This window comes from Abramis brama (genome assembly GCF_963993115.1).
Source record: "Abramis brama genome assembly, chromosome: 19".
Lineage (NCBI taxonomy): Eukaryota > Metazoa > Chordata > Actinopteri > Cypriniformes > Leuciscidae > Abramis > Abramis brama.
Genome location: NC_139981.1, coordinates 21,801,113 through 21,818,560, shown reverse-complemented (window position 1 = coordinate 21,818,560; position 17,448 = coordinate 21,801,113). Strand labels below are relative to the sequence as shown.

Genomic DNA, 17,448 nt, shown 5'->3' with positions numbered 1-17,448 from the left:
TAAACAGTAATTAAAAATATGATTTAATGGATTATCACTTTCGACCAATAGGTGGCGCAGTTACAAAACTGATGTGATGTGGTCAGAGTGAAGTGATAATGACACATACAAAGTTTGGTGTCATTATGTCAAGGCATTGCAGAGATAAAGCGTGAATAGTCCTTTTGGCATCATGCCTCAAATTTGCTGCTGCAGTATACGAAAACGGTTTTGTCAGTCGACACGAAATCCATAACTTTTAGTCGGCACAGTCTAGAGATGATACGATTCGATTTTGGTGAAAATCGGACAAACGGTGTAGGAGGAGTTTGAAAAAGTAGGTTTTGAATGAAAATAAAGATGGCGGACAGGAAGTTCGACCAAATAAGGTAAACTTGGTATCTACGTCCTCGGCGTGACCCAAGGAATCTATTAGGACCAGTGGCATTTCAAAAGGCAGATTTATTCAAAAGTTATTAGCATTTTTGAAAATTTTGTTATAACTTTTGACCACTACACCTTCAGCATTTCACCCATAATTAAAAGTGACTGATTACACAGTATATAACTCCACATACATGGCAAGAAGCTATAAAAATGAAATGAAATAAATAAATAAATCTAATTCAATATGGGGGTTTCTGTACGAGTAGGTGTGCGGTGGTATGGAAATACATAATTTGACACGCAGGTAGGACATCGTATCATTGCATCATATTGTTACGAATGCAATGATTGGGCGAACTTTTTATGGTCCTACGACTTCAGCAGACGATATCAATACATATAAATACATTTAGACAACTTAACTTAGTGATTGCTATCAGGATGTGAAGAGAATTTAAACCAGTATAACAAAAAATGTCTACCTTTCCTTTAATACATGAAAATTCTTACATATGGGCCATTTAAAGAAAAAATAAATAATTGATACTGAGGGAGATAATCTTAGACTCACAAAGTATCATTCTGCTATGGGTCTCACAAATTTAGAAAACTTGCACACATTACACACATTATTTTTATTCAGAATGAATCCTGCTTAGTTATTTTAATCAAGACATTCTTTTGATTTACAGGTTTAATCAATCAAAAATCTTTACAAGTAGTCCCAAGGGTACACGTACCCCAGGTTGGGAATCTGTCCTCTAATATCCTTATCATATCTTTGTAATATTTCATCTAAATGACCGGAGATGAACCGAGTCTTACCGTGGAGCGGGCAGCATAAGGCCAAGAGTCTTGTAGAGAACCATTCCGAGAATGAATACAGGAGATCCATCCATATCTGCCAGGAAACAGTCCAGGTTAGACGATACGTTCATCACATTATGTAATCATATTAAACAACATCTCCAGACAAAGGTGTGTTTTTCTCTCAGCTCCCTTTTCAACTTTCAACTCAGCAACATGGAGGTTTTATCCGATAATTCAAGTTCAGGTTTGTTTCAGAGGCTGACAGCAGGAATTCTCTCCTAATACCTTTCCCTTCCATGCAAGAATCTTTTAATCCAAAGTAATTGAACAAGATCTGTATTTTTTTTATATATTTTTTTCAAAGCTATACAGGAATTAATTAACCTCTAAACCTGCAAAATACTCATTAAATATCAGGTCTCTTGCCAAACAATATTCCTGACAGCTAATCCATCATACATTTCTTGCCAATAATGAATAAAGTGGTAGATTAGGCTATACTAGCAAGGTTATTGATAATTAAGATCAAATGTCTTCTCTGCTGACAGAAAGGCTAATCCTGGTTCAAACAGCTCTGTACAGCCCTCTAGTCAAGCTCAAGGCGAGCTGGAGTGAGTTATGTATTAAATCAATCCTTCATTACTTTCCTCTGATACACTTCAGATAAGACTGATCACCCTAATTAAGTAAATAGTCTGGTGCGCTGGTGCTTAGCTCTCTTTACTATCATTGTTTGAGAGGATACGGCGAGTGCTGTGTCATCTGAATTGATGTTGATATTGTTGATATTGTTAAAAGCGTCATATAAATGAAGGTCGACCAAGTGCAGTCTCCTCTAAAGCAGGCAAATGGCAAGTGGTTGAGATATAATCTTGTAATCTTAAAGCTATCCCATTAAACGGTCACACCATGTCAACATGTGAAATTTTCAGCACAATTGTATGGTAGCGATTACGAAACATTCATTTTAATATCGCACTGATAATCCAAAATAACTCAAAATGCCATTATTTTATAGTGTCTTATAAATGATGATTTTGAAATGTAAAAAGTATATTGGGACAAAGCATTTTCATGGCCTGAGGAATTAATAAGTAGGGAATGTACAGTCAGTCATTATCATAAAATAAACTCTAACGTGGTGATTAAAATACCAATGTGAAGCGGCACTGTATCTTAAATGGCTACACATTAAACAAATAAAATATTATTTATGTAGATTTGGGTGTATTTTTTACGTGAGAAGAAAGAGCATGGAGTGATATAAGAAATAATACTAGCACAATTATGCATTTTTGTATAATGAACTAGTGGTCTTTGTACAGAAATATGCAACAGTTGATCAACCAGAATTAAGTGCAATAAGAAAAACAAAGAAATATATGGGTGATTATTTTTCAACTTTACTGTTTGTCCCCCACATAGACTTTTGTCAAAATCAGTGAAATTATACTTTGCACTTTTTAATATGAACTGTATTTTTTATAGGCCTATAGCAAAGAAAAACAATCCTGTCCTTTTTTTTTTTTTTTACGAGTGCAAAGTTTTACCTGATTGTTTGCTTCATTTTTCAAGATTTCACATATTCACAAGATTTCAAGAATCACCCATATATGGTTTTAAATTGATAAACGTTGACAACTTATGAACTATGCAAAAATCCTGCATTCCTTGAACATATGGGGTCTAAGATTCATTACTTGTCAGAACAAAACAAAACAGAACAGAACAAATAATGTTAACATGGGTTGAATGAAACCTGGCTTTTAAAATCTAGTCAAGTCAAGTCACCTTCATTTATATAGCGCTTTTAACAATATAGATTGTTTCAGAGCAGCTTTACAGTGATAATAGGAAATTAAAGTAACAGAGCTTGTTTTGGCTTCACAGCAGCTCTAGAATAAAATTATTGTCCAGCTAAAGGTAGCTTTGATTGATTCACTTCCTTTGAATCCTTAATGTTAATAGCCTTATTGTACTAGAAATAAGATGTACAGTATCATCAACCTCCACAGTGTGGCATCATGTACAGTACCTGCTGTCTGGGGTACAAATATTCCTTTGGGAATGACAACTTTGTCTTCGGAGTTTCTGGCCCAGTCCACCATCCCTTTCCGTCCTTTCATTGGAAAGTTAATGTCTGTCATCACAGATACTGCAGGCAGCCTCTGAATATTTGCAACTAAAAAAAAAAAAAAAAAAAATGTATGTTAAGAAAAAAAATTCTGTTAAAAATTATTTCTGTTAACTGATATAAAGCTTAAACAACTGAGATAAGTTGAAGCACTAAAATTATGAACTGGGAATAAAAAAAAAAATATTAACATCAAAACTGCAGCATGTGATTATTTATTTTTCTTCAGAACATCATATTGTTTGGCATCATTTGAAGATAAACTAAAGTTGAATATGAATATTCTGTGAAATTAAGTGTTCTTCACCATGAATCAAGAGATAATATATTTGAATATGAAACATATAGAAATTAAATGCACATTTTTATAGTTTGCATTTCAAAAATAAAAATAATATGTATTAAAATTTTGTTAAATTTTGTGAATTTCTTTAAAAAATTATTCCATTTTAATTTGCACTTCCTCAATTTCCAATTCAATTATACATCCTGTTTGCCATTAAAATGCCAGGATTGAATCTGAATTGACAATGCTTTTTAAATAGTGTTAATTTCCTCAGCTATTTTTTTAGTCTTAAGGCCCGTTCATACCGAGAATGATAACTATAAAGATAACTATATTAACGTCCACACCAGCGGACGATATCGTTCTGTTTATTTTAAGCACGTGCTTGTCTGCCGCTTTAAATGCTCGAGCTTGTTACAGCAAGATGAATTCTGATTGGCTGTCAGTGTTTTTATCGTTCAACAGCTGGATAAAATCATTCTGAAAGTGATTCCAACGATATTGTTTCTCTGTGCCGTTATCGTTATAGCTGTGGTGTGAACTGCTATTCTTAATATTGAGAACGATATTTAGAACTATATCTTTACCGTTATATTTATAGTTTTTGTCCTTGGAGTGAACGGGCCTCCTGTGTCAAATATACTTTTTAGTTTGTATCATATTTAGTCAACCTTCTCCTGTTTTTGTATAGTCAAGTTTTAGTCGGCTAAACGTCTGGGCATTTTAGTCTAGTTTCAGTCAGGGAAAACTGACAGGCCATTCACACGACACATTTACGACACGACAAAACTAAAAACGGAAACTTTTCATGTATTTTTGACGTTCATTTACACGACAACGGGATTTTGGGGGCCTAAAAAATTACGTGTTCAGTCTATAGGCGAGTAGTTTCTTTATAAAGTGAAATCCCCAAATAATGGCCTGGCATGAATAATACAGTGTTTTTTGTCGTTTTCGTGAACGGGTATTCTTTTGACAAGTTGTCTTCTGTACGCGAAAAACACAAAAGAAAAACTTTTCAACACATCGTTATCATGGCGTACCCTGAGGGGTTGTTTACACAATACCGTTTTCAACGGAAAACCGAAAACTTTTTATGTGTTTTTTTGGCCGTTCATTTACACGACAACAACGTTTTTTGGGACCTGAAAACACAAAATTTTGAAAACGGGTTTCAGAGGGCAAGTTTTTGAATACGATACTGTTATCGTCTCTGTGTAAACTACAAAAACGTGAATTTGACGTCATGCGCATACATATTACGTTTTAGGTTTATAGGTGCCTAGTATTTCTTTACATAGTGACATCGCCATCTACTGGCCTGGCATGCATAACTGGTCTGCACAGCAGAAGAGAGAATTATCAGGTAGTTGCTAATTCGTTGAGGTGTAGGTGTAGGTACACAGGCCTTCTGTGTGTGTATGAGGAGGAGGAGGAGACTGGCAGTGCTGCCAGCTGCTGTGTGTGGGGAGCTGCATGGGGGAGGGCATTAGTCACAGGAGCACATGGGGTAGAACTGAAAAATGGTGGGTGAAGCAGCTCACACCTTAAGCTCTAAAGCAGCATGAGATCTCAGGCCCTTTAGTGATCTTTACTACCATAAAGGCTGCTATACTCACAGAACGAATCCTGCTTCATTTATGTGCCACGGAAATATGGAAGTTACTTATACGTATATGGGGTTGCAAAATATACCACAATTACATAAATATTACTTTTTTTCCATTTATTGCATCAGTCGATATTGGATATTTAAGTGTGCATGACCATTTCCCCTATTTTTACATTTAAATTTTTTACATGCCATCATTTCAAAGTTAATCTTAAAAAAACACTAATTGAATAACACTATTAAATACTGTAAATACTGTACATTATAATGTTGTGATGCTTAAATTCATTCGGATCACTTAGGATTATTTAAAATATTTCTTTTTGACAAAATAGAATCATTTATTGCACTGTAAAAATGCCAAAATCAATGTTATGATGACAACATTACTTGTCTTGAGCTCATCAAAATAATTTAAGCAATTTCTACTTTTTTATATAAGTTATACAGAATCAGAGTCAGTTTAATTTAATTTCAGATTTGAAATAACTTGTACAGCCAATTTGATTATACTTAAACATTTAAGGCAGCAACTGAAATTAAGTTTTTAAGTTAAAATAGGTGGACTTTTTTTCGTTTTTGGCCATGAAATGAAATTAATTATTGGCTTATCATATCAGCTACAGATTTAATAATATGCATGCATCCCTAATTATAGGAGTTTAAATTGTTTATAAATTCAAAATGAATGAAATAAGATTAAATATCTAATAAAAGGTACGATTAAACTAAGGTATGCAAACAGGTTCTGAAAAGTAAAAGTCTATGTTTGGAAAAGCACCAAATTACCATAATATTAACATGATTTATGCAGTGTTTATGTAACAACACTTAACATTTCTGTTTGAATTGTACAGTATATTGTTGTATACTAGTATGCAGGTTCACATAAAACAGTAGGCATTCCAACCACAGCCTTAAATAACCAAAAGCAAAATAAACAAACAAAGAGACCGCACATTAAAAAAAACTGTTGAAGAGCAGTGTTGTGAAGTGAAGGGCTCCTATTATAATCATCTCCTTCAACTATGATTTATTCAGTGCATTTACCGCAGCGTGTGAGTTCCCTTTAGTTGGGATGTGCTCAGATCTGTTTCCCTGCTCAAGTCTGTGGTGGGACGGCGCTGTGGGTAACGGTCCTCAGGGAACCCAGCCAGGAGGCATCGGCACCTGCGCCCACCTGTAACTAATGAGCCTAATGACTGGATCCTACCGAACAATACCAGGCCGTTTCTGTCACGTCAAATATTTTGCTGCAATCTCGGCTAAATGCGAAGGTTAGCTTACTTATTGGACTAGACGACATCAGGGTCTCTCAACTCATCTGAGCAATCAATGCTCACAAATCAATGTCCATTAAACACATTAAAAAAATCTAATTTCAGCTTTAAAGAGCTGCAACTAAGACAAAGTCATTGTTTATTCTTACGAGAAGGCACGCCGTGGAAAAAGGAGCCTCTGCAATCAAGGTTATTTGGCTAAAAGCGGACGCAACAGTGTGTCGAGCTGACAGAAGGTATTTATTGCGGTGTCAAGAACGTGCTATAAATTTGGCTGGGAATGATGCTGCAATATCTTACTATGACGGATGATTTTCATTTGGCTAGTATAGGCAATACAGCTTTGTTCTTTTAATCAAAGAGAGCAGACTTTGGCTAAGATTGTTGTTTGATTTCACTGAAAATTATAAGGAAATTGAAAAAGCTGATGTCAAAATTAAGAATTTACTTCATTTATATTTTGGACTTTTGGTCTGTAATATATTATGTTAATTGATAAAAAAGTTGATAATTTACATAATATTACATAATATGCAAATAAACAAATTAATTAAACAAATGACATTTCATATATTATGACATTTGCTGAAAAAGTTTTATGGCATTCAATAGCAATCTGGAAATCAAGAATATAAACAAGTTAAACGTATTACATTTGTGCTTTTATACACAGTATAAATATAAATATATATATACAGTATATATTTATGCATATTTATGCACAGTATGTATGTATGTATGTATATATATATATATATATATATATATATATATATATACATATACAGTACAGTATATATACCATCACAAAAGCACTAATGTAATACATGTTTAACTAGTCTTGATTTCCAGATTACGTTGTTCTACAGAACATTTTAATATGTTTCCCCATCTCAATATCAACTTTGAATCTTAAACTACTTGAGCATTGATGATGCAAATACTTTTTAATACTACTATTTTTTATAAAAACATTGATTTTGAGGCTGCATAATGAAATTATGAATGCCTAAATGCATTCTGAATTAAGTCATTTCAAAGTTAGTTTAAAATACATTTCATATAAATGGCTGGTAATCAGACAATAAAAAAGTGGGCTGCAAATCAACAGAGACGTAATGTCTCGAACAGACATGTGTTTCAATAATGTTCTTGGTTGCTTGAGTGATTTGCTAAAGCCTCTTTATGCATCTGTTACTGTAGCAGCAGCTGTAAGACGCAACATCACTCAGTTTCACCTTCAGACTACAAGAAGAAGTTTCAATCACAGGTTTACTTTGCCTTGTCAGTGGCTGACATTGAAATGTTTATAGCTCTCCTGCATCATTATGATGGCGATGTTCTGGCTGTGCGTTTTATCTTACACACTGAAATGTGGTGGTCATGTCTGAACTGGCTTGATGAAGATTCATTCTTGCCTGAAACATCTGTTCTGCTAAACAAGGTTTTTGTTATATAATGTGACAGCAGGTAAATAAATATAAATGGCACTTCCATTAATGAGATACAAAATAGGGCTCTAAAACTCTTGATTATTTTTTATTTAAACGGCCAGTGAAAGGTGTTTAACCTCGTGATTCTCAGGAGGTCCAAATAAATATTACATGAGATGTTTTGGATACAGTCAAGAAGGTCAAGGTCATTAAGTTTAGTGCTTACATGCTTTTTAAAAAGTCATGAGACACCAAAATTGTACATTCACAGTAAATGTCAAATTCTTTACATTCTTTGGCATCTCCAAATATTGCATTCTCAGACTTTGAATGTCTATGTCTTTTACTGTACAAAACATCACGGCACTTTGCAATCCTGTCGATGTTTTATGGCAAGCTGCATAAAACAAGGTAACATTAAGGAAGATATCAAAGGTGCCCTTCAATGGAATTCACTTTTTAATGACATTTGGGTATATAAGCACCATTTCCAAGCAATATAGACTCCTCTATGTATCTCTTCTATGATGGATAGGAAGGTCACCGTAATCTAATCATTGCATATTTGTTGAGCTCTGCAATTCATGGAGATTGCAATTTCATGGGTCAATGTTCTGTGCACCCGAATGAGGAGAACCAAGCAAATGTGCTTCACCACCGGAAGCAATTGTTAATTTATTTTTTTTATTTCTGTATTTACTCTTTAACTTTGATTCTGTTTAAATGACTGGAAGAGAAATCAGTATTCGTGTGCGAGCCGACATTTTTAGCATTGGAATTCGTTGAGTGACACAGGAGTTTTATGGGGAAAAGCATGAGTCATGCTTCATCGTTTAATGGCTTATAAACTGAATAAAAACTAAAAACAATCAGGCAACAGGCCAAAAAATGTTGTGTTTGAAAAATGAAAATCAAAGCACGTTGCAATAGATGTAACTGAATCCAAACAGTGTCCACTTTTCCGAGCTGAAATAAGACAAGGCTGTTTGCATTAGAATTTAGCACATTAAGTGGAAAGGGCTTGATTTTAATTAACATTATCGACTGGTGGTTGTTTGCCCCCCTCCATGCACCATTTATCCTCAATTACTGACGACACGCAGAACTGACGAGAAGAGTCAGCAGGACGAGTTGCTTGTGGGATGGGTTCTGCAGTTCTCTTACCCAGGTTCCCTGTCATCAGGTAGGCATTGTGGAAGTCTTTCATTCCCAGCCCGACGATGTGGATGAACTCTTCGATGACCTGCATGAGCTCCACTGACCCTGGGTAAATCTAGGAAAAGGGAATCATGGGGAACAAAAGGAGAGAGAAGTAGAACATGTTACTAAATGTTGGCAAATGAATTTCAAACACTGGTGCAATCTGACTTTAAATGGATTTGTAATCCAATTAAATGTAATGGTCTGAAATTAAATCAAACGTTTGCTGTCAAACTTGAAGGCTTAAAAAGTTTGAAAAAGACAGATAGAGTTCATATGACAGACAGAGAGATAAACAGTACAAACAATAGCCAGACAGACAGACAGACAGACAGATAGATAGACAGACAGATAGACAGATAGATAGATAGATAGATAGATAGATAGATAGATAGATAGATAGATAGATAGATAGATAGATAGATAGATAGATAGAACGATAGATAGAACGATAGATAGATAGATAGATAGATAGATAGATAGATAGATAGATAGATAGATAGATAGATACCGTAGACCACATATAGATAAATAGAAATATAGAGACAGACAGACAGACAAATAGATAGATAGATAGATAGATAGACAGACAGACAGACAGACAGACAGACAGACGATAGATAGATATAAAAAGATGAGATAGACAGACAGACAGACAGACAGACAGATAGATAGATAGATAGATAGATAGATAGATAGATAGATAGATAGATAGATAGATAGATAGAGAAAAATGAGATAGACAGACAGACAGACAGACAGACAGACAGACAGACAGACAGACAGACAGATAGATAGATAGATAGATAGATAGATAGATAGATAGATAGATAGATAGATAGATAGATAGATAGATATAGAAAGATGAAATAGACAGACAGTCAGATAGATAGATAGATAGATAGATAGATAGATAGATAGATAGATAGATAGATAGATAGATAGATAGATAGATAGATAGATAGATAGATATAGAAAGATGAAATAGACAGACAGTCAGACAGTCAGATAGATAGATAGATAGATAGATAGATAGATAGATAGATAGATAGATAGATAGATAGATAGATAGATAGAAATATGAAATAGACAGACAGTCAGACAGACAGACAGACAGACAGATAGATAGATAGATAGATAGATAGATAGATAGATAGATAGATAGATAGATAGATAGATAGATAGATAGATAGATAGATAGATAGATAGATAGATAGATAGATAGATAGAAGGGGGAGACAGACAGACAGAAATAGATACCAACAGTCAGTCTAGTAAAAGTCTTTTGGAAAGAGACTGTACAGTGTTTTTAAAGGGCACTTCATCTGTCTCTCACACTTTCGAGCCCTGCATCCTCTGTTCAGTCCTTCACAAAGACAAACTCATGCAGCAGAACTCAGAGCCTCTCCAGAGGACCAGCCATCATCGGCCTCAGCCTGTCAGAGTACCTGTTCTCTTTCAGTCAATAGCATCACGGTCTGCTGATCCAATCCCTGACCTTCAGGTGACTGAACTCAGCTATTTACATCTGCCATCACTCTGAAAGTCCGCAAAGATCTTTAGAGGGAACAGAAGGGCTAGGAGAACTTTTATCAAGAGCAGGCTTTTTTTTTCAGGCTTTCATTTATACGCATAAATGGATATTTCAAAATACAATATTCAATTAATCTTTATTTAAAGTCAAATGCGATTCTCTTGTTCACAACTCTCAGGACTTGATTGTATTAATCTGAAATTCTTTGGATCATGAAAAGTTAATGCTGCATAGCATAATGGAATCAAGTGGTTGGAGAAGAGAGGCTGAAAAAAATAAGAGGCATTTGCGATGCCATACGAAAAGGAAATTTGTTTTTGACAAAATATGAAGAAATCAAAATTGTTAAAGAAATAAAATTGTGTGCTCCAAAGATGCACAGTATAACCGAGAATGTGCATTTAAAGGTCAATTATGAATTTATATTAACTTTAAGAGTAACACTTTCAAGTAAGGTCTAATTTGTTAACACCATTTAATGCATTAACTAACATAAAATTACAAGGAGTAATGTATTTGTACAGCATTAATTAACCTTTGTTAACATTATTAAATAAAAACATTCATGCTCATGTTAGTTCACAGTGCATTAATTGATGTTAACAGATCCAACTTTTGATATTTAAAATGGAGTAGTATACGTTGAGATAAAAATAAATAAAAATAAAATAAATAAATAAAATAAAAAAGTCAAGTTGTCTTAACCATTTTCCCCAGCAGATTTACTGTATGGATTAATATGCCATATGACAATGTGCTTTCTATTTCTCTCATCTCATTAGCATCATCTGGACCCTCTCTCCTCGTTACAACAAAGCACAAAAAGACATTGCGGCCAATCTGCAAAAGACAAAAAATAAATAAATAAAAACGTGGGTGCAGAAAAAATAGCACTGAGTGACATTTCGTAATTAGCACCCTTAGTGAGGTGCAGAAACAGGGCGATGGAGTCACATATCTAATAATCCCTCTGGCAGGAGTCGGGCTCTGCATTGGCATGGGGGCCGATCTTGGGCCAAGCCAATCAGACAGGCTGCAGACGGGGAGAGAGTCGCTGAGGGTCGGTCAGACTGCTGGGCGACAGCAGAGAGCATCCCTCGCCATGGCAACAGCGCTGGGCTGCCGAAGTGTGCAGGGAAGACAGCAGTGCGGGAAATGGCCGAGGCTGACGGCCATTAGATGAACCAGCACTGGTGCTGCACAGTCAGTTGTGCTGTCATATATATATATATATATATATATGACAGCACAACTGATATATATATATATATTCTACCGTCATAATCATCTACTATTGTGTACTCTTCTGCTGCATAGTCATGAGTAAACATCCCACTACTATATGCAAACAAATAGCCCAAATAACCTTAACAGGTAATTTCCTTCACTAAAAAAAAAAAAAAGGTACCAAAATAATATTATCATATATTTTTTGGTCATGGAATGTTATATTATAAAAGCTGTCAATATTATATATTTAACTAACTTCAAATTTGACCTTTTTTTAATTTTAATTTTTTGTAATTAATAAAATAAAATAAAATATAACAACACATAATTTACTACTACTCTTCTCCTATATAACTTATGATATGGAAGATACAAGTATATGTATCTCACTACTTTATGCAAACAGATATGAAAATAGGAAATTTGTACCAAGATACTTTATAAGGCTATTTCTTCACTCACAGAACACTGTTTTTTGGTTATGGTATATTATATTTTAAAAGCTGTTAATATTATATATTTAACTAACTTATTTTTTTGCAGAATGTCTCTCTCTCTCTCTCTCTCTGTGTGTGTGTGTGTAATAAGTTATAATGTTTGATGTTGAATGTATATGTTTATAGTGATATAATATAATAGGCAGCTTCCCTGCAACCAAACATAGGACAAGCGCTTTATAATATAATATAATATAATATAATATAATATAATATAATATAATATAATATAATATAATATAATATAATATAATTAATATAATAATTTAGAATTACTCTTCTTGTATATGGTTTAGGATATGGAAGATGCAAACAAATGCATGCCAATACTATCTATAAGCAGTATAAGCAGACAGTATATCTTTAAACCATCAGTTAATGAAACTAATGAACCTTGTGTTCCCCTTCATTTCAAGTTGTGAATTTGTGAGGCAGTCACAGCCTCTCCTCTTAAGCACTTCCTTTAAAACTGGAACAGCACAGACTGCCATGAATCTGAGGTGTGAACTCTAGACTGGCAATCAAAGCTCAGGCAAGCTGACTCTAAAGAAGAAAAGACAAGACAGACAGACAAGATAAAATCCTGCGTGATCTTTAAACGTTAGAGCTTTCTGAGGTCAGTCATTTGACAGAGCCGGTGACATCCGTCTCAGATGTCCTTTAATGATTTGAGGAGCTTTAAGATTCAATCTGTGACAAAGCAGAGGAGGAGCGTGAATGGAAAACAGGTGCCCGTATGCTCCGGGGACCGTTTAAACACCTTCAGCAAAGCAAGCGACCGGCTACGTGACCTGATCTCGGAATAAACTCCTGACTGAAAAAACATATTACTTTTCTTTAAAAGCCTTGTGACACTACCCTACTGTAAACTCCATTAAAGGGTTGATTCGGTTGACACACGGTACCCCTGTCTCACTCAAGGACACGTTTTACCACAACTTTCAGACTGCGGGTGAAAACATTCGAGGAAGGAGCTCCAAAGCAGCTTACGTTTGATAGACAGTAACATTACCACTGTCTGCTTAAGAGGAATTACCAGTTCAGGCTAAAAGGGAAAGAAAGAAACATTTAAGACACTCTATTTGGCCCAAAGCAATAATAATGCAGTTGGAGATTTTTGTTTGAGTTTCTGAAGAACATTCAGCTTAGCAGAATCCAACTCCCTCAGGCTGCTTTTACACTGTCTCTCATAGAGTGAGAGGAGACAATGGAGACTGCTGAGGGAAAGCATGAAGGCTGGACATATGCTGCCAATGCTGCTGCCACCAAGTGCATGTAGTGGATATTGCAGATGTCTTTCCACCAATCAGCACAGCAGGGATGTCGGCGTTTGGCAGAGAAGGTTTGATTTGACACAGCCCAGCCTGTGGAGACAGGCACCTCTTTGACCTGACAATTACCTAAAGCATCTGCACTGGTGATGGCAATCAATTCACTGAGGGCTCATCACACAATATATGGCCGCAGAGTGACACACAACAGCAGATACTCTCTGCGACGTGACTATAATAAAGCAATCTCAACACCAATGCTTCAAAAACACACGCTCAGAATGTTCGGACCCACCTGTTGCGCGTCTTCCCACTTTTCTCTGTTCTCCTCTTCCAGGAGATTGCTGATGATCTGAAAAAAATTCTGGGGAGAGAAGAAATTGTTGTTAGTACAACACTGCCGTCACTGGAAAAGACTGGTAACATTATTTGTCAAGGACCATAACAAAGAAGGATCTCATTTCATTATGCTTTGAAAGTTTAATATGCATAATTTGTATACCGTATGAAATGTATAGATATTTATCAACATGTATTGCAAGTAAAACAGGATATTTAACTTCTTTTGATCCACCGGGTGTTAGAGTGAAGCTACACTGTGAAAAAATAAATATGGATTATAATGCATTTTAAATACTGTAGGTTACACTGTAAAAAGTGATCAGTTGACTTTCTTAAAATAAGTAAGGAAACCCGTTGCTTTAAAATGATCAAGTAAATAAACTTAGTTATGTGGAATTGTTAAGTTCACATAACTTAATTTTTTCAATTACGCATAAAGTTTACTTACTTAATAACCTACAGTATTTAAAATTCATTATAATCCATATTTATTTTTATTTATGCCTTTAAGGTATATTATGCATTATAATGCATAGTATAACACAGATATATGGTTGCTGATAATGTATTTTTAAATCTTTGTGCTTTTCAAAGGTACAAATAAAAATTGTATTAGCTGCGATTATTCACGACAACATAAAACATGTATTATGTATTAAGGCATCACTGTAAACAAAAAAGTAGCTGCCTTTCATTTTTAAGTAATCAATTTGGATGTTTAAGTCATTTCAACTTAAATTACATTAAAGTTAAAAAAAGACTTAAAAAAATGAGTTGAATCTTGTTAACTTATTTTGATGAGTTAAAGCAATGCAAAAACATTTTGTCATAACTTATTGATTATACTTTTTTTTTTACAGTGATTAAAAAAAAGTAGCTGCCTTTCATTTTTAAGTACGATCAATTTGGATGTTTAAGTCATTTCAACTTAAATTACATTAAACTGACTTAAAAAAATGAGTTGAATCTTGTTAACTTATTTTGATGAGTTAAAGCAATGCAAAAACATGTTGTCATAACTTATTGATCATACATTTGTTTTTACAGTGATTATGAATGAAATATTATATTGACTTCATAATATATTTTAGAAACTTTGATGAGTTTATATCACTGTACAACACCCACAGAATAATGTTCTGTAACGGACTACACAGTATACTACAGCAGAAGGAGAATGCATTTGCATAATAAAACACTATTGTAATGAAAACTGTGCTCTTATTTTTTTTTATGAAGCATTAAGAAAAGCAATAATGTACTTGAGGAGGACTTGTGCTCTTGTAAATTAGCTGTGACTGAATTCATAAAAATAGCATTTTTGTAGCTTTTGCTTAAATATATACGGGCTGTACAAGTATTAAATTGACTTTACATAGTCATTGAAAAAGCAAACAAGAACTAGTTTATATTTGGAAAAAAAGGCAATAACAAAGAATCTCCTCTGCATTTTAAAAGTCTCAATAGACAGTCTCTTGAGGAATCACACAGCGCTGATTTACAGGGAGATGATGGGATATGTCCAGCAGCCATGGCTCTAAAACACACACCTGAGATTTCCTGCTGCTTTCAATTCAGGGATTGTTGATCTTTTTCTAAGTACTCGTATGTGCACTGAATTAAAGGGGAAGGATAGAGAGAGTCGGTCGAGTTTGAAGGAGCCTGGGAGAGCCGTCTACTCTAAGACTGGAAAGAGAGCTGATGTTTGCTGCGGTGACTGGGCTGAATGAGATATCCAGCTGGACGTGTGCCTGTCTTCTTTTGTGTTTGCTGCTCTGCCTCTGTGCCACGAAAGGCAGGAGAAAGGCAGCGTCTTGGCTCCGGCACGCTTGTTTTTCTACTTGAATGCTTATGCTCCCTCTGGTGGTAATGCGTCCACTTAAACACAGCATTAATACGTTCCAAAACACACAACCCACCCCGGCACACATGCGTGGGGAGGAGGGGTTGCTCCGGTTCACATCAGGCCTTAGATAAAACCTCCCACACCAACCCAACACACAAACATACACACGCAAAATCACATTACACTCCGTATTATGTAAAAAAATTTTAAAAAAATAAAAAATACCCAGATTCTCACAAACAGGTCATAAGAAATCGGTTTATTCTGGTATCGGGAAGGTTATGACAAGGCTTTGAGATAGAAGGAGATAGATTTAGTGACTATCTCTTATCAGCAGCTGGCGCACGGTGTCACAATCCCATAAGCTCTCTGTGAGGGGCAAGACCGGCGAGATGTTTATCAGTCACGGTCCCAAGTAGTGACATTGCCATTTTGAAGGTGCTGTATGTGATTTTAGATTTTTTAGTAACTTCCGCCATTTTGCTAACTTCAACCAAACGCATATAATATCTGGAGAAAGCTGTCAGCATTCCCATTCATCTCAATTGCAGTGCCTTGACTAAAACGTCACCCTTCGGAAACATGTGACTGGAGTGCTGGAGGCAAGTATTTTAGAGCCAATCACAAATGCCATGTGACTAATTAGGAAAACTATGTCATGTGGCTGATAGAAGCCCTGCACTGGCGACTAAATATAATGGCACTAATATTTGATCAAAAATACAGTAAAAAACAGCAATATTGTGAAATATTATTAATATTTAAAATAACTGGTTTCTATTTTAATATTATAAAAATTACATTTATTCTTGTGATGGCAAAGCTGAGTTTTCAGCATCCTTACTCCAGTCTTCAGTCTCACATGATCCTTCAGAAATCATTCCAATACGACTTGGTGATTCTTTAAAAAAAATGTATTATCAGTGTCGAAAATAGTTGTGTTGTAAACTGTGATACTTTATTTTAGGATTATTTGATTATTTTATTTGATGCATTTATTTAAAATATAAACTTTTTAACATTATAAATATCTTTACTTTAAATTTAAATATTACACTTTAATTATAATATAAATTAGTATAAATATTAACTTTAAATTTAATATTAAAAGACCCCCTGTGGTGAACATCAAGTTTTTAATGTTGTTTTTAATATGGTTTTTGACAACATGGTTTGTCAAAAACCATATTAAAACCATATGGTTTTGTCATAACTAAGTCAACACTATTGCTGAGTATTTTCTCCTTAACACTGCAGTGAAAAAAAGATGCAGTTTGAAATCGCCGCTCTCGACATCACAAATAAGTTGTAACCAATCACGTCATGAGGGGGGCGGGCTTCAGCATATCATTAACTATGCTGCGAAGCAGAGGAGTCTCAAGAGAAGCCAGGTTATCCTGGTATATTTTTCTGTTGATATGAAAAATCGTGTACATTCAGCAATATAGAGGGTGAATTATGTATATGATGTATTACGAATTTATGAGGAACTATATGTCTTTCTCCACTGACATTCTAAGTTGTTCAAAGCGTAAAATCAGGATACTGATTTTAGAAGGCAGCTGTCCGACTCTGAGATGGCGAATGGGAACACTGTTTGTGTAACA

The 17,448-nt window shown here is 34.8% G+C and overlaps 1 protein-coding gene across 4 annotated transcripts in view; it reads right to left on the bottom strand.

The window, feature by feature from the left end:
* The window catches only part of adgrb3 (adhesion G protein-coupled receptor B3), a 182,327-nt gene that overhangs the window by 60,474 nt on the left and 104,405 nt on the right, over positions 1-17,448 (bottom strand). For all 4 annotated transcript variants that reach the window (XM_084092600.1, XM_084092602.1, XM_084092603.1 and 1 more), the window contains 4 exons: positions 13,949-14,017; positions 9,086-9,194; positions 3,212-3,358; positions 1,192-1,267 (listed from right to left, as the gene is read on the bottom strand). In XM_084092600.1, the coding sequence (XP_083948726.1) occupies positions 1,192-1,267; positions 3,212-3,358; positions 9,086-9,194; positions 13,949-14,017 (401 nt within the window). The remainder of the gene's footprint in view (positions 1-1,191; positions 1,268-3,211; positions 3,359-9,085; positions 9,195-13,948; positions 14,018-17,448) is intronic.